Consider the following 20,421-nt stretch of genomic DNA (forward strand, 5'->3'; position numbering starts at 1 on the left):
GGTTTTCATAAACATCAACAAAACCCATCAAACTTTCATTTAAACCCTTCAATTTCTTTATTTTTTTTCATACAACTCCCCAATTCTATCTAATTTCCCCTATAAAACCCCTTAATTCCCTTCAAATCTCTCACTCCATCTCCTTCTTCTTCTTCTTCTCAGAACCCTGGTTCGAAATTTGAAGGCATCCCAGGCCTTCCATGGCTATGGAACTTACAACCAAGCTCCATATCTGAATTGGGTCGTGCAAAGTTTGAAACTTTAGGCGTAAAAGAGGGAGCTTTCTTTAGTCCACTAATGGGAGGCGGTGAGATTCAATTAGCTGCTGACTCATTCATCCAAATATTGAGTTCAAAATGGCTCATTAAATGAGTGAATGACGCAGGAGACAGATTGAATCTTAAACCTTCCTTTCTTGGACTGAAGGGAGCTCCCTTAATCTTCCCTTCTCCATTCTTTATTCTTTATTTTTTTGTGTGTAGCTGATACAGGCACGGCGGAGAACGGCGGAGGACGGCGGTGGACGGCGGTGGTGAATTAGGGTTTCAGAGAACGATGGTGGAGAATGAACTGGTGGTGGTACACGCATTACGACAACTCGGCTTTCGACATTGCCCTCATGGCTGCAGCAACAAGTTCCTAGACATGTCTCCTTTTCACTTCACTGTTATTTACCATTTTGCCCTCCCTATTCCCTTTTTTGTCTTTTTATATATGTATTTAATTTTAATTATCGAAATATTATTGTTGTTTAATTTTGTATTATATAATAAAACATTTTTATATTCATGCAATTTAAATTATAAAACATAGAATATTTAACAAGAAAAAAAAAGAAGGAAATATTGGAAAGTACATGTCTCCTTATTTACCATTTTGCCCTCACTATTCCCTTTTTGTCTTTTTATATATGTATTTAATTCTAATTATCGAAATATTATTGTTGTTTAATTTTATATTATATATAATAAAACATTTTTATATTCATGCAATTTAAATTATAAAAGATAAAATATTTAATAAGAGAAAAGGGTAATGTTGGAAAGTACATTTTTCTCGAAAATGAATAAAATAAAATAAAAAAATCCCACGCACAGGTTAAGTACAAATTCTTGTGTTTAATTAGTTTAATAAAAACAAATCCTGTTGTTTTTCATCCCAAGATTTGGATTTATCCTCTTTAATTATTTAATATATTTATTTATTTTTATTTATTTATTTTATTTTTGGAAACAATAGTTGTAGTGTACTTGAAACGAAATCTTATTATAAAAATTAGTTTTTAATCTAATTTTTAATTTTTATAATATTTTTTAAAATTACGAGGCGAGTGAAAATTATTATATAAACTAATACGAATATTAATTTACTTTTAATTAATATATAATTTTAAGATTTGATTTATTTAATTTGGAGGGAAGGGTACTTTGATAATTTGAATTATATCAATTAATAAAAAAAGTGAATATTTTTCAAAAAGAAAAAAAAAAGGAAAAAAAAAAAAAAACTTGGCCTTTATTGTAAAATAAAATAAAATAAAATAAAATAAAATAAACCTAACTTTTTAATCTTCCTCTCACTATCCCATGCTTCGCGCCACTTTCTTCTTCTTCTTCTTCTTCTTAACGTCGTCTCCTCATCGCTTGGTGTCGCCACCGCCGCCGCCGCCGCCGCCGGCTTTCGTCACCGCAGCGTCCTCCAAGCGGTCCTGCGCCGTTTTCTACACTGTTGTTGTTACTGGTATTCCTCCGATCTGCATATGTCTTTCTTCTCACTTGGAAAACACGAATTAAGACTGGTCTAATGAAAGAATGGAGGAGTTGTTGTTTAATTTATATATCGTTAATAAGAATAGCCGAATGGCGACGAGGAAAAAAGCCTTGTGGTTATGGGGGCGTGGGTGTACTGCCGTTTTGATTTGCTGCAATTGAGGCTTCGATCGCTGTGCTCAGCTGGAAGTTACCTTTTCTCCGCGATCATGAATTTTACAGCATCTCCCTTCTACTTTATTTATCAGAGGATCATTCGAAGTAGTCTATCGCACTATCTGATTCGCTTTTTAATTCCTAGGTTGTAGGAGTTATTTTAATTGACCAATATCAACCATATTTATATTTGTAGACTGCAGTTGGAGTGAAGACAATGTGTGTGGGTTTCTCTTGATAAATTTGAAATTCTCTTGGATTAACCTATACGATAACCAATGATTCTTTAAATTAAGCAGAAACAGGAGCCGTATATATATGCTTTGAATTTCATTTGCTTGATTCAAGAAGCCTTAGATACTGTTCAGGGTAGATTAGATATACCTTAAACCTTTTGGATGAAATATTTGTGTTACGCCTTTTGATGTCTAATAACTTCTTGTTAACAGCAAGGATATACGTCTGGGTTATGTTCTGATCTGTGTGTTTCTTTACCTTCTAGCTTAATGAGTGGCATTGAGCAACTTACGCCTTTTGTTTATGATTTCATCCAGGTTGCATCTAGATCCTGTATGTTTCACGTGGGTTTTCAGAATCCAAATTGATCCGATTGCCTCAAATTACAATGGCTGATTCCACGTGAGCTCACTCTTTTCCTTGCTTGCTAAGTTTCATATGTCCCCCCGGCAAATGGAAAAGTATGTTATTTTCTAAAAGAAATTTGATCAAGAATTTTCTGCATAACAGGTCTAGGATATGTGTGAAGAATTTGCCCAAGTTCATAGATGACAATCGCCTTCGTACTTTGTTCTCTGAAAAGGGAGAGATTACAGATGTTAAGCTTATGCGGACCAAGTATTTTTCATATCCCATTCTTGATTCGTTTGAATGTCTCTGCCTCTGGTTGTGTCATTTTGAATCTTACAGGATATCATAATGATTTTACTTCATAGATTTTGGTTACAGTTGCTATTTTCTTCTTAATTTTTTTTTCAAGGGATGGGAAGAGCCGACAATTTGCTTTCATTGGGTTTCGCACGGAGCATGAAGCTCAAGCAGCGATACAATACTTCAACAAATCTTTTCTCAGTACTCACAGGATCGCCTGTGAGGTCTGTAGTACTCTTTCGCCTTGTATCAGTTTTTCTATTTCTTGTTATTTTACATTATTGGTGATGTTTCATATTTTTGCTTTTGGTCCGGGGAAGTTTTCTGCTTGTGATCTTTTGTTACTATTGAAATTTGAACTCTTCACTCCAACCATATAGTACCAAAACATCAAATGATTGATGATTAGCACCAATCACAATACTATTAAAACACAATACAAGGCAGATGTTATTTTTTCCGGAAATTAAAGGATGTAATCTATGCTGCTTTCTTTTGATTATTTGTTGCTATTCTTCTTGAGAACATTATTATGTATGTGTCGGGCTGTTTGTTCATTCATTAGCTTCAAGTGCTCAAAGAAGACGTAGAAAAGTTTACGTATTAGTTGGAGTTATAACGATATTGAATTGAAGGTATGCTCTTAGCAAAATTTAAGAGGATAGTGGAAAACTAAAGGGTTTAGGATCATGAGAGTTTAGAAGCATCTCATATCAAACACATTAGATTTCTTGATGGTTCCATTGGTTTAGTGATTCGGTCTTTTATTTGCCTCCTAAACCCTAACACCTTTTGATTCTTCCAGAATGTATCAAACCTTAGTTTACCTATTGCTACGATTATTGCTAATGAAGTGTCATCTCGCATTTGTGTGGGCCTTTGTTTAAGGTGAAGACTATATCACTTTAGTTATTTGGATTACATATAGGAAAAACTACTATTTGTTGGATGGAGAGGAATAGAAGGATCTTTGAAGAAAAGAATTTTAGATTTCGTTGACCTTTGGGACCTTATCAAATGCCTAGCTTCTATTTGGTGTAACTTTTTTTTTTTTTTTTCTTTTTTACTTTTTGACAATTGGTTGCCTTTGAAGCCCTGTGATGGCTAGGGAGGTGGCTTATCTTCCACTTTTGTTTTGATCTTTCAGTGATGTTATTTCGGTTTCAATTTGAGAAAAGAAAGTGATTATACAAGATGGTTTCATATATTTTCTTTGATCGAGTTGTGTTGCAATGGCAATGCCTGGTCATTTTGCAAAGTATGTTGATTAAGTATTCTGTGTATGAGATCTTTAGTTGGAATCATATCTTTGATAAGGTTGAATTGTTTTGCTTGTGTAAAGATAATCAATTAGAGTGCATAGGTAGTGAAGAAATGTTCCCTGAAGCCCTGAGGATATGAAGATACATACGTTGACTTTATAATTACTAAACCCTACTTTTCTTTTCTCAGAGTGCATGGAAAGTCGGGGATCCAAAAATTCCCCGACCTTGGAGTAAACATTCGAAAGAAAAGAAGGGCATTAAGGATGGGATGGAAGTTGAAGATGACAAAAATTTAAGTTTTTTGGGGTCTAAAGAAGAGGGTGATGACCTTAAATTGAGTATTCAAGATGATGACCCTAAAATCCAAGAGTTTCTTCAAGTGACACAACCTCGGGTTAATTCAAAAGTGTGGGCAAATGACATTTTGATGGCTCCAGAAACTGATCAAAACGGAAAAGGAAAGGAGAAACCAAGTCACATGAAAAAGATAGATGGAAAAAAACTGAAGTTGGTGAATGTTGATGGAGATAAAGCTGAGGAAATGAAAACTTCATTGCATACTAACTCTGCACATGATGATAAAATTTCGGATATGGAATATTTTAACAGCAGGGTGACGAAGAAATGGTCAGATTCAGAGACCAGTGATGATGATAATATTGATGAGGATGCTAAAAATGAGGATGAAACTATTAAGAAAAAAATGGAGATGAAGGATGTTCAGATGGTAGATTCCAAGTTACCACTAGAAACAGAGGCCGAAGAAGAGGACCATTCCAATCATTGTGATGCAGATTTACTCCACATGGAGGAATCCTCTTCAATTCTGGAAGATAAGAAGGATGAAATGCTGGAGAATGGGAGACTCTTTATTCGTAATCTTCCATATGCAGCGACGTAATAATCTTTTCTGCAATTATTCAACTGTGCCAATTCTTTGTTTTTGTTTAAATTTCATTCATACAAATTTGCTGTAAATAGAGGGATTTTAAAAATATGTTTTTTGAGCTTTTATCATCAGCGAAGAAGAGTTAGAAGAGCACTTCCGAAAATATGGCACTGTCTCGGAGGTACATATTGTAGTTGATAAAGATACAAGACGTTCTAAAGGCATTGCTTATATCCTTTACGGTCATCCAGAATTTGCAAAAAGGTAAGCGATTGGTGAATGAAAATGTTTTACTCGCGTAACTGTTCCTATTTATCTTTGTTTGTCTTGACATATTGTATTTCTTGTGGATTTAATGGCCAAGTCGAGGATGTATACTTAATCTCAACCTCCTTCTAGGTTGTTGGGTTGGTCTAATTTAGAGATCTATGGGAAAAAGTTGAAGATTCTCTTTTGAACTTCAGATTTTAACTTCAAATAAAATACAGCAGTATGCTTGTCTATGTTGCCACTTCTTGTACATCCTTGAAACGATTGGACCTATTAACAAAAATTTTCAATTATATTGTAACTGAAGGGCACTTGAAGAATTGGACAGTTCAATTTTCCAAGGGCGATTATTGCATGTCATGCCCGCTCAAATGAGGAAAACATTCGAGAAACCAGAGTAAGTTCCATTAGTGTGTGCTCTCTGGGACTGGACTGCCCAATTTTGAATGCTATTGCTATTTTCTTTCCGCCCCACTCTAATCAATATGTTTAATGGAGAATGTTGCTCACTGAACAGGGAAAATATTTTAGAGGACCAAAGGTCAAAATCCTTCAAGAAAAAGAGAGAGGAAGAGAAAAAAGCGTCTGAAGCTAGTGGCAATACAAGAGCATGGAATAGTTTATTCATGCGCCCTGACACAGTATGGCATAACCTAGCCTATTACTCTTTTCCACTTGCTTATATATATATTTTTTCTTAAAAGAAAAAGTACAAGATGAATATGGTGACTGGTCGTTTGCTGTCCATACAAAAGCCATTGCATGAGTGAAATAAAGAGTAGGGGACATTTTCTAAGCATTGTAGAAAGAAGACTAAAGCGTGTTTGACTGTACTTTTAGTTTCAAGTATTTTTTAAAAAATATCTTTAAAAAAATGTTTTTTTATTTTTTTATTTTTTTATTTATTGCATCTTTAACAAATTTATTTGGTTGCACTACATTCAAATGTGATTCAATTACTTACAAATTTGTTTTTTTTTTTTTTTTTTGTTCTTCTTACATAGTTTGAAGATTTCCGGTCAATCACTTTAAAGTCTTTTTGGATAATAAAACTCTCAAGTGTTTCTTTGAACAGAGTCTTAAAATTAATCCAATTTTTTAAAATGCTTTTATTTGTTATTATTTTAAAATAACACTTTTAATAATCTAAATAATCTCACTCAAAATGCTGTATTAAACCCACTTTAAATGAGTACTTTTTCAAAGGTACTTTTTGAAAAAGTGTTTTTTATTTTTATTATTATTTTTTTTTTTGGTCAAAAGCTGTTTCAAGGGCACTGTTAGTATGATAACATGGCATGAAATACAATGTTCTCTACCACCCTCATTATTGTAAATAATAAATTTCTGTTGTGAGCTTGTTGTCACGTACCTTGATGTCTTCTTTTATCTGTAGGTTGTTGAAAATATTGCTAGAAAATATGGTGTTAGTAAGGGTGAGTTATTGGACCGGGAGTCTGATGACCTTGCTGTACGAGTTGCTTTGGGTGAAACTCAAGTAGTTGCAGAGACAAAGAAGGCTCTCACAAATGCTGGAGTAAATGTTGCATCTTTAGAGGAATTTGCTTCTGGTAAAGTTGATGGACACAAAAAGGAGCAATCATATTCTTCTTGTGAAAAACTTGCCTTATGGTTCTTCTGAAGGAGAACTTGCAAATATGTTTGGGAAATTTGGGAGTCTGGACAAGATCATTCTTCCACCAACAAAGATATTGGCTTTGGTAATTCTTGCTGTATATACATATATATATATATATATATACATATTTATAAGTTAATATATCATAGACTTGATTATTTCTCTAAACACTTACGTGATTAATCTTACAATAAACGATTTCATCTACGCCCACCAATTATAATTTATCACGATTGACTTTTTATCAGCTGGATTGATTGAAGCACCATTTAGTATTGGTGGCTCCGATAAAATCATCTTTTAACTGTTTATGATAAACTTTATGGACTTTCTCAATTTCATCTATTGTCGTCTAACCTTTGCTCTGCTTTATTCTGAGATTCAGGTTATTTTTCTTGAGCCATCTGTAGCCCGTGCTGCTTTTAAAGGTTTAGCATACAAGCGTTACAAGTGAGCTCATTCTCTTTTCTTATATGTTTGAGAACAACTGTGGTATTTTGTGGCATATGCTTAATGGAGTTACGTTTTACCATGCAGACATCATAGGTTGAAGTATAACTATCATGCTAAAAGTATTGTAGTTATTTGAATTATGACATCTTTATCTACTATACGGAAATAGAGTGGTTGCAGTATAATTAACGATGAGTTGGTGCATCTTCCAGAAAATATATTTCTTAATTTGTCTTATCCCGTAAGAGTTTTTGTTGTGTAACATGGATGAGGAAGGTGTTGAGTATTACTCATTTGCTGCCCCTTTGTTAGCAATGACTTTATGTTAGTATGGATAGTGAATAGCGGTGGTATTTTAAATTTAGTTTTACCTTCTATTAACATTTTCATCTGTTGAACATTGATGTTTAATGCTTGAATACTCCACTGCTCTGTTTTTAGTTTTACCTTTTGTTATTTATTTGTTTGAGTGTCCCTTGTTTTACTTCGATCAAAAGCTTTGTTGCATTGAACATGGAGCGTGCCTTGTTCATTGAAATGCTATCTTGTGAAGTTTATTTGAGTCAAGTGTTTGGCGAAATTAATTCTTGATGCACAAATGCAAGTGCTACCTTTAATCTTTGCCCTCACTTTAAGAATACTGTGTTTGGTTGTATTGTTTTCAAATTATTTTGAAATTTGAAATATAGTTTTACCTCTCTTATTATTGATGTGAGCATGTGGGGGAGTTATCATTTTATTTATTTTTAATTTTAATTTTTGCCAACAAGAGCATAGTTTAGGTATTATATCTTTTATCAAAAGGTTAGAGGTTTGAATTCTCACCCTATATATTGCTAAGGAAAGTTGAAAAAAAAGCTGGGTTTCCCCCCCCCCTAAAAGTAATGGTTCTTTCATTTTGGCATTATCCTAGGGACGCTCCGTTATATTTGGAATGGGCTCCTGACAATATTCTTAGTCAAAATCCAATGGATGGCAATGTGAAGGACGAGAAAGTTGGTGAAGGTGATGCTAGGAGGGTGATATTGGAGCAGGCAATGGATGGAATATCAGATGTTGATTTTGACCCTGACAGGCTTGAGGTTTGTTTTGTTCTCTTGTTTCCCCTCCTTTTCGTTGCTTTTAGCCATTGTGATGGTTGATGGTGTCGTCCTCGTTACTTACGCTGGAAAATCGATGATCACATTGTTTTCTATCTGGTTGTCAATGAAGAGAACATGCATTGTTAACTCATGGTGGATGACCCCTTCTTAGGAAATTATAGTCTAGGATGACGCCTCTCAGGCAATAGTATTTCACTTTATTGCTGATCTTGTATTATAAATGCCGGAGAGTGTGCTCCCTCCTTATATCTGTGCACATACCAATGATGCTGTCAGAGCACGTTAACAAGTAGGTCACTGGTATCTCTCTCTCTTTCACATGCTGTCCATAAATGGCTATTCCTATCGTTTTTTGAGCTCTCATTTGCTCATTTGGGAAGAAGCAAACGCCAGAATCATATTGCTAAGTCAAAATCTTGGTTTAATCTTTTTGGATCTTGTATCATTAACATTCTTAATCAGAGGCATTTTGCCCAAAATTCTCATCAACTTAGATTCAAGGCCTTTTGTTCTTCACTCCTCTTAGGCAATGCCTGCGTTGTTGCCCCTTGGTGGTCATAAGGTTGTTGGCTGCTCCTAATACATATTTCCTATTAAAGAAAACGAAAAAAAAAAAAAAAAAAAAAAAAAAAGAAAGATGATGAAGAAAAGAAAAAAACAACAAGCATTTATATCAAGATACTCATGGTAGATACATGCATATGGAGATCATTCAGCTTATTCTTTTACGAGTCTTTGTAATATTTATCCGGTGGAACTGTATAAATCCACGAATCAAGTACTTTTGCATTTTGCATGTTGTACATTTTCAATAAGTTTTTTGAATGTGGGGGCGTAGTTATCTTGTCTATCCAGTCTATTTACTTTCTTTTACTTCTGTCCTATTTTTTTCAGTCACGGTCTCTTTTCGTCAAGAACCTCAATTTTAAAACGTCTGACGAAAGTTTGAGAAAGCATTTTAGTGAACACATGAAAGGGGGAAGAATATTGAGCGCCAAGGTATACCTTGATCTCGGCAATTCATTTTGTTGATCTCGAGAAGTTCAATATTTTTTAGCTTTATTTCTTGACTACCAGGTAAAGAAGCATATAAAAAAAGGACAGCACGTTTCAATGGGTTTTGGATTTTTGGAATTTGATTCGGTGGAGACTGCCACAAGTGTCTGCAGTAATTTGCAGGTGATTATCCTTTCAATGCAATTTTTTTACATTGCATATCAGTTTAGGAATAAATTAGATTTCTTAATTCCTTTCTTTGCATCAGGGAACTGTTTTGGATGGCCATGCCGTCATGTTACAAATGTGTCATGTCAAGAAGGATAATCAAGGGCAAAGAAAAGTAGATAAGGAAAAGAGTTCGACAAAGTTACTCATTAGAAATGTGGCCTTCGAGGCGACAGGGAAAGATCTAAGACAACTGTTCAGTCCATACGGACAGGTGATCTCTTCTCTTTGTTAATATTTCAGTTTTTTTCACTCGTTGATAGTAATATTTGAGAGTTTTATTCTACTTGGAGATGCTGTCAAAATTTTTAAGATGAATATGAGTTTAAGGCTATTAACCTATAGAGAAGGGAGCGTGCTACCACTGCCTCGATAATATTTTCATACGAAGATTCGTATCATTCAAGTTGAAATCTAATATATTCCCTTCTTGGAGAGGTTTTCAAACCGTTACATTACACCTACAGTTATTCATATAAAGCACCAATATCCTCTTGTGAGTTTGATACAATTTTTGGGTCACTTCGTCCAAAATTTCATTAAAATCACTTAAAAAGCACCTGTAGAGTATGTTTTAGAAAAAAAAAACCCATATAATTATTGCTTCTTCTAAAGATTATAGTTGGAGTGCTTCTCTTAGAAACATTTTATTTAAAGCCATCCCAAAGTCAACCTAGAAATTGTCACTATTCTTTTGTTCAGGAAAATGAACTTTGTACCTCTAGCTGGTTCTATGCACAAAGATTTTGGATTCTTTCACGACGATTGAATTATAGCAAATTATATGAGGTCATGTATCCATTTCTGCAGTCAATTCTTTTGCTCTGCTTAATATCTATCTTTTCTCAGATTAAGAGCTTAAGACTGCCAATGAAGTTCGGAAAGCATAGAGGCTTTGCATTTGTGGAGTTTGTAACAAAGCAGGAAGCACAAAATGCATTTCAAGCACTTTCAAACACCCATTTGTATGGCCGACATCTTGTAAGTCTTGAACTCACCTTGTGAATCAACTGCCTTACTTTTTACCTCATGTGATGCTCGAGTTACAGTAGAGTGTAGAACCCGGACCGACGACGCGTTTCTTATGGTTTCTCTTAATACAACTATCAGGTCTTAGAGAGAGCGAAAGAAGGCGAGAGCTTGGAAGAACTGAGGGCCCGAACGGCTGCTCAGTTTAGCAACGATCAAGACAAGTCTCAAAATCCAATTTTGTCTAAGAAGAGGAAGCAGAGGGCTGAGTAAATCATATATAAGGTTCATGGTAGTTTGGATGATTATATATGATCAATTTTGTAATTGCTTATTAGTTGTATCATATGTTGTTTTGTTCAATGGGAGCTGCTTCCCTCATACTGTATATGAACACACACACACAGTTCAGGTCATTGCATAATCTATTTTCTTTGTTTCATATTAACATCTGATGTAAAATAAAACAATTTACCTTAGAACTTCGTTTACTTACTAGAAATCGACACGAGAATGAGCCGAAATAAGTACGAAAATCGACCGAATTGAAATTAGAATGTGATATTGTTTATAATGAGTCGACTAAAATCACAATTATAAGAAATTATTAAAAATTGAATTATGAATTAGATTTTAGAATACTCTTTTTACATTTATGATGATAATCAAGAATAAAAAAAAAAAACAAAAAAAATTATTTTAGGATTATTTTGATGGTATACGTTATACATTAAAAATATTTTATTTTAACAAATTAAAGGGAAATATTTAATAAATTAAATAGAAAATTTAAATTCTATAAGAAAAATTAATTTAAACTAATTTTAAGTTTAAATTATTGACTAAAAATGTAAATTTTATCAAATAAAAAAAAGAATAAGAAATAAAATTTTGGGAGTTGTATTTGGACACAATTAATGATATTATATATAAAAAAAAAATGGAAGAGTTTGAAGAATCTTAAATAATTTTGTTTTTTTTTAATTATTTATTTATATTTATTAGTTGGTTTTGCTCAACTTTAAATTATTAACTAAAATATATGATAAATTATCCATTACATTTTTTTTAATAAAAAAAACATTTTAAGCAGTTTGAATACAAACCAGAATATTCTGATTTATTTGACTCCACCGTTAATAAAAGCAAACTTATTTTATAAATAAATTCCCAATTCAATATTTGGTTTATTATATACAAAATATTTTCTTAAACAAAATCTGAATTACTTTTAATTCAAAGTATAAATATATATATATATATATATATATATATATATATATATATATATATATATATATATATAATTAGAGAAAATTAAAGAAAAGATTTGAGGTTAAGTCAAACCGTACTATTCAGTTATGGGATAACATATTATATTTTTTTAATTATATCTTTTTGGAATATTCTTTTTTGGAATTTTATTTCCGTTGACTTCGAATATCTGAATGGCTTGAGCGAGTATGACGTGTCCCAAGCTTTGGTTGACTTTTTCTTTTTCCTTTATTTTTCTCTTCAGGGTGCCATGTCACACTCCACCTCATATTCTCTTCAATAATTCCCACGCACGTCACGCACGTGCCATCTTATTACACCTAACCACTAATTCCAATAATTCATTAAACTAATCAATTTTTAATAATATAAATTAAGCTTTACCTCTAATTTTCGTCCCTTCCAATTTACTCGTTATAAAATAAAATAAAATTATTGAAACGAAAGTGACATTATTTATTTTTTTAAGGTTAAAAATTCTGTATATTTACAGCGTTTTAATTTGGTACACGGGTCGAGCTTTAATTTAGTGTGTAAATGAATATGAGTGTCGTTATCTGCATTAAAATTTTAGCTGAATTAAGCGTGCTATGAAATACTAATATTTAATTTTTATTTTAAGATGTCTTACGAGTGAGAAAAGTCAATGTCTCTTTCCACCACAATTGATTCGTAAGCACGTTCAGAAATCAATATTCTTATTTAATTTCATTAACATACAAATTCACTGTCCACATTCACGTCATCTGTTTCACTACCCGTCTCGTTAAAATTTTCATTTATTTTTTAGAGAATCGGGGCAAATTGGTCGATATCGAGTTTCCTACCATATTTTTAGATTATAACAATTTATAAGACATCTTAAATCTCCCCATTTTAAAACTACCTCAACCATCAAAAAAAAAAAAAAAAAAAAAGTTTTTAAGTATTATTTTTATTTTTAGTTTTTAGATTCAATTTTTTAAAAAGCATATATAAATTAAAGCGGTCAAGTTTGACGTGAATTGCATTTACGCCTATAAATTAATAAATTCGAGATTTTAGTCCCTCAAATTTATAATAATCTCGTTTTTTATCTCTACCATTAACATATTAGCTCGATTAAACAAATTATTATTATTAATATTTACAAAATGATGTATCGTAGATTTTTGAGTTGTTGACGAGAAAAAAAAAAAGTTAATATTAAATCAATGATCATTTTCTGAATTAGCTGACGTGGGACTCCCTTGTGCGTATTTTTTTAGAATAATAATTTAATTTAAATTATTTAGTGATATTTTAAATTCACATTTAAATTTAATATACAAATGGATTTATAAAGAAAAAAAATTATGAGCAAACACATGCATCAATTTTACGTAAAAAAAAAAAGAAAAAAAGAAAAAAAGAAACTTAAAATATATATATATATTTAATTATGGAACAAATTTTCCCATCCAATCACTATCCTCTAGATTGTAATTAATATTAAAACTATATAATAAAAATAAAATAAGATGATAGCGTAAAGATTATAGAATAAGAAAAATAATTGAACCATTTAGTCAAATTTTGAAAGTCAACACAAAACATAGGTTTCCAATAAACCAACAAACAGATAACCTTTTACATCACAAACATTATTGTCCCAAACTAGAAATTTTAACCAGAATTACAACTTGTAACGACCCACCTCTTTGGGCTTTCCCTTTCGGACTTCCCCTCAAGGCTTTAAAACGCGTCTGCTAGGGAAAGGTTTCCACACCCTTATAAAGGGTGATTTGTTCTCCAGCGTCCTCGCTGGCACTCGTTCCTTTATCCAATCGATGTGGGACCGCCCCCAAATCCACCCCCCTTTGGGGCCAGCATCTTTACTGGCACACCGCCTCGTGTCTACCCCCCTTCGGGGAACAGCGAGAACGCCGGCACATCGTCCGGTGACTGACTCTGATACCATTTGTAACGACCCAGATCCACCGCTAGCAGATATTGTCCTCTTTGGGCTTTCCCTTTCGGGCTTCCCCTCAAGGCTTTAAAACGCGTCTGCTAGGGAAAGGTTTCCACACCCTTATAAAGGGTGATTTGTTCTCCTCCCCAACCAATGCGGGACATCACACAACTTCATTAAAATTCACAAAAAAAAAAGCAAAATATTATTATTATTATTATTATTATTAATTGCATCTACATGTTACCCTCACTTTATTTTTTCAAAATTAGAAAACAACAATTCCTATAATTGAAAATAAAATTATAATTTCAACCTTGTTGTATATCTAATAAAAAAAATAAAATACCGAGAAAATTAAATAAAATAGATAATATTATCAAATGTATATTTATTATTATCGGTGGCAGCTGCAAAATACAAAATGTCATTAGTTAGGAATTTTTTTATACTTATATACTCATTATCTTCCTCTAAATTGGTCGATGTGGGACTCTAATAGGAAAATCAAAGAGTGTATTTTACGAGAGTTTGACCTAGATCTCGTCCCATATCCTCATAAATTAGGTCAAGAGAGTATCTAAACTAAGCTCACTATACGTCCTCTTAGCGAAGGGCATTCATCAGCCGTTCTCCCGAGTTGAGGTTGAGAGAATTGAGTCGAGCTCTACTCTCCTCCCATCAAGCCTCGAAATTCGAATTCCCGCCTTTTCATCTATCTTAATTAGGTCTTATATTCGCTTTTTTTTTTCTTGAATCTAAAATTACCGACAACAATTTCTAAATAATTTATTTCCTTAATGACATAATTTAGCGAGTTGAAGATAAAGAATTAACACAATTTAAAACAAAAATAAAAAATATTATCAATTGGGATATAAGAAATTTAATTACAATTTTGTTTTTGAGAATGGTTACATTAACTTATTGAACATTCCAAGCTTGAGCAAATTGGTTGACTACTTAATATATATTAATATTTTATTGAAATAGTCAAAGCTTATTCAGACATGATGTGGAGGGCCATCATTCACTCCAATTTTAAATTAATATGCTAATTTTTTAGGGCAAATTATTGTAAATTTTATATTTAATCAACCCACAAACCCATAATTAAATTTCAATATTTAATCATAAATAAATTTCAATTTGTAAAAGTCGTGTCAAATAATCCCACTATTATTTTAAAAATGTTACTATTACCTTTTAGGGATCTAGACGCATGTTCGAGTATTATACCGATAAATAAAATATCAATTATTACCTGACATTTTCTTAATATAATTATTTACGTATATAAATATACTAATTAATTAAAAAAAATTAGTATTTAATATACTGATTAGAATATTGTCCCAATATATAGTTAGTAATTTTGCACAGATAACTATATAATCTCTGTAAACCTAATTTTATATTTTTATATCTACTCTGGTCGAGATGTGGTTTTAGTTTATTATTTTGTGTCAGATAATTTATATTGAAATTTAAGATAGTGAGTTGTGATAATATAAAATCCATAATCGTTGGGATGGATAAGATTTCAAAATATTTATAAGAAGAAGTAGCGATCAATATAAAAATATATTTGAATTTCCAAATTACCAAAATGACCCTGGTTCCAACAAGGGCATGCACACGAAGATGTGGTTTGGATATAAAAGGGAGGTGTGGTTGTCCCTAAATTCTTCATCTTATTTATTTTCTGCTTTTGGAGATACAAACTCTCATATTCAGGTGATTATTTTATAATTTAGTTAACGAGTTCGTTTATTATAGGTCAACGTGCATGTAGTACTACTGCTCGAGGTAGTGTTTTAGGATTTTACTAGTGTTGGTTATCACGGGTAAACATGCACTACTACTACTCGATGTTGTGTTTTAGGATTTTCATGTACTAGATTGAAGATCACAGCCAGTTTTAACCTCTATATTTAGTTATAATCGGCTACATTTGATATTGAATGGTTTTTGGTGGGTAGAAATGGCGGTCAATACGACAGTGGTGGCTGGCTGTCCGGCGGCAATGAAAGCGACGTCGAACGGCGTGTTTCAAGGCGACAACCCTCTTGACTTTGCTCTCCCTTTGGCTATTCTTCAAATATGTTTGGTAGTGATTCTTACGCGTCTTCTTGGTTTGCTTCTCCGACCGCTTAGACAACCTCGAGTCATTGCTGAGATTGTCGTAAGTAATCTTTCTTTTTCATTAAAAACCATTTTTTATGAGTTAATTTTAGTATTTAATATTTAATAGATTATTTTAGACATTTAAATTTTTATTTTTAATTTAAAAAAATGATAGTATGTAAATATTTATTTGTTTTTAAATATTTAATATTAATATATTTTTAAAAATTATTTTTGTGAATTGGAGAATAAATAAATAAATAAATAATATATATATAATTTTTCAATTTTATTTATTAATTTAAATATTTATTTTTATAATTTTTGAGAAATATCAATATTTACTGTGATTGAACAGCGGAGTTGATGTTTTCAGGGCGGAATATTGCTGGGACCGTCGGCGGTAGGGCGGAGCCACGAATTCCTACACAGAGTATTTCCGGCGAAAAGCTTATCGGTTTTGGACACGTTGGCGAATTTGGGTCTTTTGTTCTTCCTATTTCTGGTGGGGTTGGAGTTAGATCCCCACTCCCTCCGCCGTACCGGAAAGGGTGCAATGTCTATAGCCGCCGCCGGAATCACCCTCCCTTTCCTCCTCGGCATTGGCACCTCCTATGTCCTCCGCTCCACCATCTCCAAAGGCGTCGACGGCCCTCCTTTTCTCGTTTTCATGGGCGTAGCTCTCTCCATTACTGCTTTCCCTGTCCTCGCCCGCATCCTCGCCGAGCTCAAGCTCTTAACCACCAACGTTGGTCGAATGGCCATGTCCGCCGCCGCCGTTAACGACGTCGCCGCCTGGATTCTCCTCGCCCTTGCCATCGCCCTCTCCGGCACCGGCAACTCCCCTCTCGTTGCCCTCTGGGTCTTCCTCTGTGGCTCTGGTTTTGTCCTGCTCTGCTTCTTCACTCTCCCGCCGGTCTTCCGGTGGATATCTCTCCGTTGCGCCGACGGCGAGCCGGTTAGCGAACTCTACATTTGCGCCACTTTATCCACCGTCTTGGCCGCTGGATTCATCACCGATTTAATCGGAATCCATGCTCTGTTCGGCGCTTTCGTCGTCGGCGTCCTCGTCCCAAAAGACGGCCCACTCGCCGGAGCTCTCGTCGAGAAAGTCGAAGATCTGGTCTCGGGGTTATTCCTCCCTCTGTATTTCGTATCAAGTGGATTGAAAACCGACATTACGACAATCAAAGGAGCTCAATCATGGGGTCTTCTCGTACTCGTCGTTGTCACCGCTTGTTTTGGGAAAATCATCGGCACAATATCAGTAGCTCTGCTTTGCAAGATGCCATTCCGTGAATCTCTGGCTTTAGGATTCTTAATGAACACAAAAGGGCTTGTGGAATTGATCGTCCTCAACATTGGGAAAGACAGAAAAGTTTTAAACGAACAAACCTTTGCAATTCTTGTTCTAATGGCGATCATCACAACCTTCATCACTACCCCAATTGTAATGGCGGTTTACAAGCCGGCCAAAAAACAGAGCAAATCCGATTACACGAACAGGACAATCGAGCGCCAGGACACCAATTCTGAGCTGCGGATTTTGGCTTGCTTTCACTCTGTTACCAATATCCCTTCAATTTTGAATCTAATTGAGGTTTCCCGTGGGACGGAGGGGAAAGAAGCCCGTGGTCGGCGGCTTTGCGTTTATGCAATGCATTTAATGGAGCTGACGGAGAGGTCGTCCGCCATTGTTATGGTCCACCGAGCTCGAAAAAATGGCCTACCCTTCTGGAATAAAGGAGGAAAGTCCGATTCCGACCAAATCGTTGTGGCATTTGAGGCTTTTCAGCAACTAAGTCGAGTGTCTATTCGTCCAATGACAGCGATTTCTCCGTTCTCCAACATGCACGAAGATGTCTGCAACAGCGCCGAGAGGAAACGCGCCGCCATTATCATCCTCCCATTCCACAAACACCAAAGGTTTCAAAATTCCCCTGTTTTTTTTAATGAATCTAGCAGTAATTGACCAGGCAATTGACCCAATTGATAATGAATTGGCAGGTTCGATGGATCTTTGGAGACGACACGAGCTGATTTCCGATGGGTAAATCAAAAAGTGCTAGAGCAGCCACCATGCTCTGTCGGGATCTTGGTCGACAGAGGTTTAGGAGGCGGTTCCCATATCTGTGCTAGCAATGTCTCATCCACCATAACCGTCTTCTTCTTCGGCGGCCGAGACGACCGTGAAGCTCTCGCCTACGGTCGGAGAATGGCAGAGCATCCAGGAATAACACTAAACGTGGTTCGCTTCCTTCCCAGCTCCGACATGGGCGTGGAATCCACGGTGGTTGACATTGATCAAACTATACTGACGGAGTTCAAGGAGAAGAAAACAGAGGACGAGTCGGTGAGGTACGAGGAGAGGGCGGTGGGGAAAGGCAGCGAGGCGGTTGAAGTAATCAAGGAGTTCAGTCGATGCCATTTGATATTGGTCGGTCAGGCGCCGGAAGGGCCAGTCTTTGAGAGCCTCCATTTGAAGATCAATGCCGAGTTCTCGGAGTTGGGTCCCGTCGGCGGCTTGTTGACATCACCGGAGCTCTCGACGGCAGCTTCCGTGTTGGTGGTGCAACAGTTTCGAGGTCCGTTGGTGCCATCTCCGTCGACGTCCACAGCCATGGTCTTGCCGGAAGACGTTGAGTAAATATTTTTGAAAATTTTAATTTTAATTGTGTGTAATTTAAATATCTGTATGTATTTCAATTTAATTATGTGGAAGTTAAATGGCAAAGTTTGTTTTCCCAATTGTATATATATATAATATCAAAATGGTGTTAATAATTATTTAATAATTTTAATTAATTTTAAATATAATCCTAAACCTTCCTACTAATCAAATTTCACTCTTTAATTATTTAGTAAATTTATTATGAAATTTGAACGATATTTATAAAATATATTTTGTTGTATAATAAAATATATTTTATATAATTGTTATAATATATTTTATATAGTTATTAGAATTTTAACAAGTATTTTATATCCTGTAACCGTATTTTAACTGCAACTAACATTAAAGTTGATGCGAGAGTTCAAGTGATATTATTGAGTAGTGGGCCAACGAGGATGATACGTCTCTAAAGGAGTGGATTGTGTGATCTCACATCAATTAGAGGAGGACCGGAGAAATCTCTTTCGAGATGTTTTAAAATCTTGAGGCTTGAAGTGAACCTTAGAAGGGAAAGCCCAGAGAGACAATATCTGCTAGCGGTGGGCTTAGACTGTTACAAATGGTATTAGAGTTAGTCATAGTGTAAGACACTGATCGGAATAGGGTTAGACTCTCTCAATTACGCCATAAAATCATATTAAATATTAGTATCATTATTAGAAACTAAGATAAATAAAAATTATGTATCAAACATTGGTTTAAATCTTTAATTTTCAATAGATAAACTTAACCATACTCGAGTCATTTGCATTTTTTAAGGTTGACTTAACTAACCCTAATTAAAATGGAACGGTCAATCTTTCAAATAATAATTAGTATTTATCTACACAACTAAGCTTCTATTAATTCCCAACGTAAAGGCTATCCATTACGATAGGTTTATTAAAAAATATTTTTTTTTGTTTTTTAGTTAATAAAAGTCGTTTACGGTCAAAATTCCTATTTTAAATGATGCATAACTTTAAAAATTCTTTTCTATAAAAATGGAAGAATACATGTCGCGTATTCCCACCTTTATATGGTATGATTTAAACTTTATGTCAAATATTATTCGCTAATAAATTAGCATGTCGGGTCTATATTTAAATAATATTAACAATAATGGAAAATCCATGGATGAAATTAAAACTTTTTAAAATTCTTCTAACCAAATAAACCCATTCTATAAAAATAAATAAATTAATTAAAAAAAATTAAATTTAAATTTAAACCAATCTGTAATGTTTTTATTTTTATTTTTTATTTTTTCTTTATTTATTAATTAAGCCAGCCAACCAATTGGTAATTATGGTAGCCAATTAAACTAAGAATATGCTTTAAGTTAATTGATATTAAACTTTCAATATTGACGTCATAATTATTTTCTTAAAATATCCTCATAATTAAAGAAAAAATTCATAACTTTCAATAAACTTATGCATACTTATATTTTCAAATTTGGCATTATAAATTATTTTAGTTTCCAATTTTTTAAAAAAAGTAACCATAGCTATAAACGTCTTAATTATAAACATTAATTATTCTACTAGATAAAATTTAAAAAACTATAAGATACAAAGTATTTATTGTTTTGGATAAACACGATTCTCAACAGGAGTATGATATTGTCCACTCTGAGCATAAAGTCTCAGGACTTTACTTTGACTTCCCAAAAAGCCTAGTAAGAATGGAGAGAGTATTTCTTGATTATAAACCCATAATCATTCACTAAATTAGTCGATGTGGGACTTTTATCATCCAACATATTGAACACGAAATTAAATAATAAAAAAATTAAGATATGATACATA

The 20,421-nt window shown here is 33.8% G+C and overlaps 2 protein-coding genes across 2 annotated transcripts; both read left to right on the forward strand.

The window, feature by feature from the left end:
- Positions 1-1,581: 1,581 nt before the first annotated feature.
- Positions 1,582-10,898, forward strand: LOC111810402 (uncharacterized). Its single transcript, XM_087117575.1, is given in 17 exon segments — positions 1,582-1,740; positions 2,480-2,564; positions 2,673-2,780; positions 2,923-3,037; positions 4,266-4,975; positions 5,100-5,231; positions 5,545-5,634; positions 5,755-5,878; positions 6,634-6,819; positions 6,821-6,958; positions 7,262-7,326; positions 8,243-8,411; positions 9,327-9,447; positions 9,490-9,611; positions 9,697-9,870; positions 10,506-10,637; positions 10,767-10,898. Coding segments are annotated over 16 exon segments (2,532 nt in total). The 5' UTR covers positions 1,582-1,740; positions 2,480-2,550.
- Positions 10,899-15,799: 4,901 nt separating this feature from the next.
- Positions 15,800-18,734, forward strand: LOC111810403 (cation/H(+) antiporter 18). Its single transcript, XM_023697110.2, has 3 exons — positions 15,800-16,015; positions 16,334-17,883; positions 17,965-18,734. Exons 1-3 carry the CDS (start codon positions 15,815-15,817, stop codon positions 18,602-18,604), a joined length of 2,391 nt encoding a protein of 796 aa, XP_023552878.1. The 5' UTR covers positions 15,800-15,814; the 3' UTR covers positions 18,605-18,734.
- The last annotated feature ends 1,687 nt before the right edge of the window (positions 18,735-20,421 follow it).

This window comes from Cucurbita pepo, chromosome 14, assembly GCF_057944985.1.
Source record: "Cucurbita pepo subsp. pepo isolate OVF chromosome 14, ASM5794498v1, whole genome shotgun sequence".
NCBI classification, from domain to species: Eukaryota; Viridiplantae; Streptophyta; class Magnoliopsida; order Cucurbitales; family Cucurbitaceae; genus Cucurbita; species Cucurbita pepo.

Excerpts from the sequence above, each read along its gene's own strand:
- LOC111810403 (XM_023697110.2), top strand. The coding sequence starts at position 15,815 with ATGGCGGTCAATACGACAGTGGTGGCTGGCTGTCCGGCGGCAATGAAA. Across the intron at positions 16,016-16,333 it reads GAGTCATTGCTGAGATTGTC|GGCGGAATATTGCTGGGACC; the intron begins GTAAGTAATCTT and ends TGATGTTTTCAG. Across the intron at positions 17,884-17,964 it reads CCATTCCACAAACACCAAAG|GTTCGATGGATCTTTGGAGA; the intron begins GTTTCAAAATTC and ends ATGAATTGGCAG.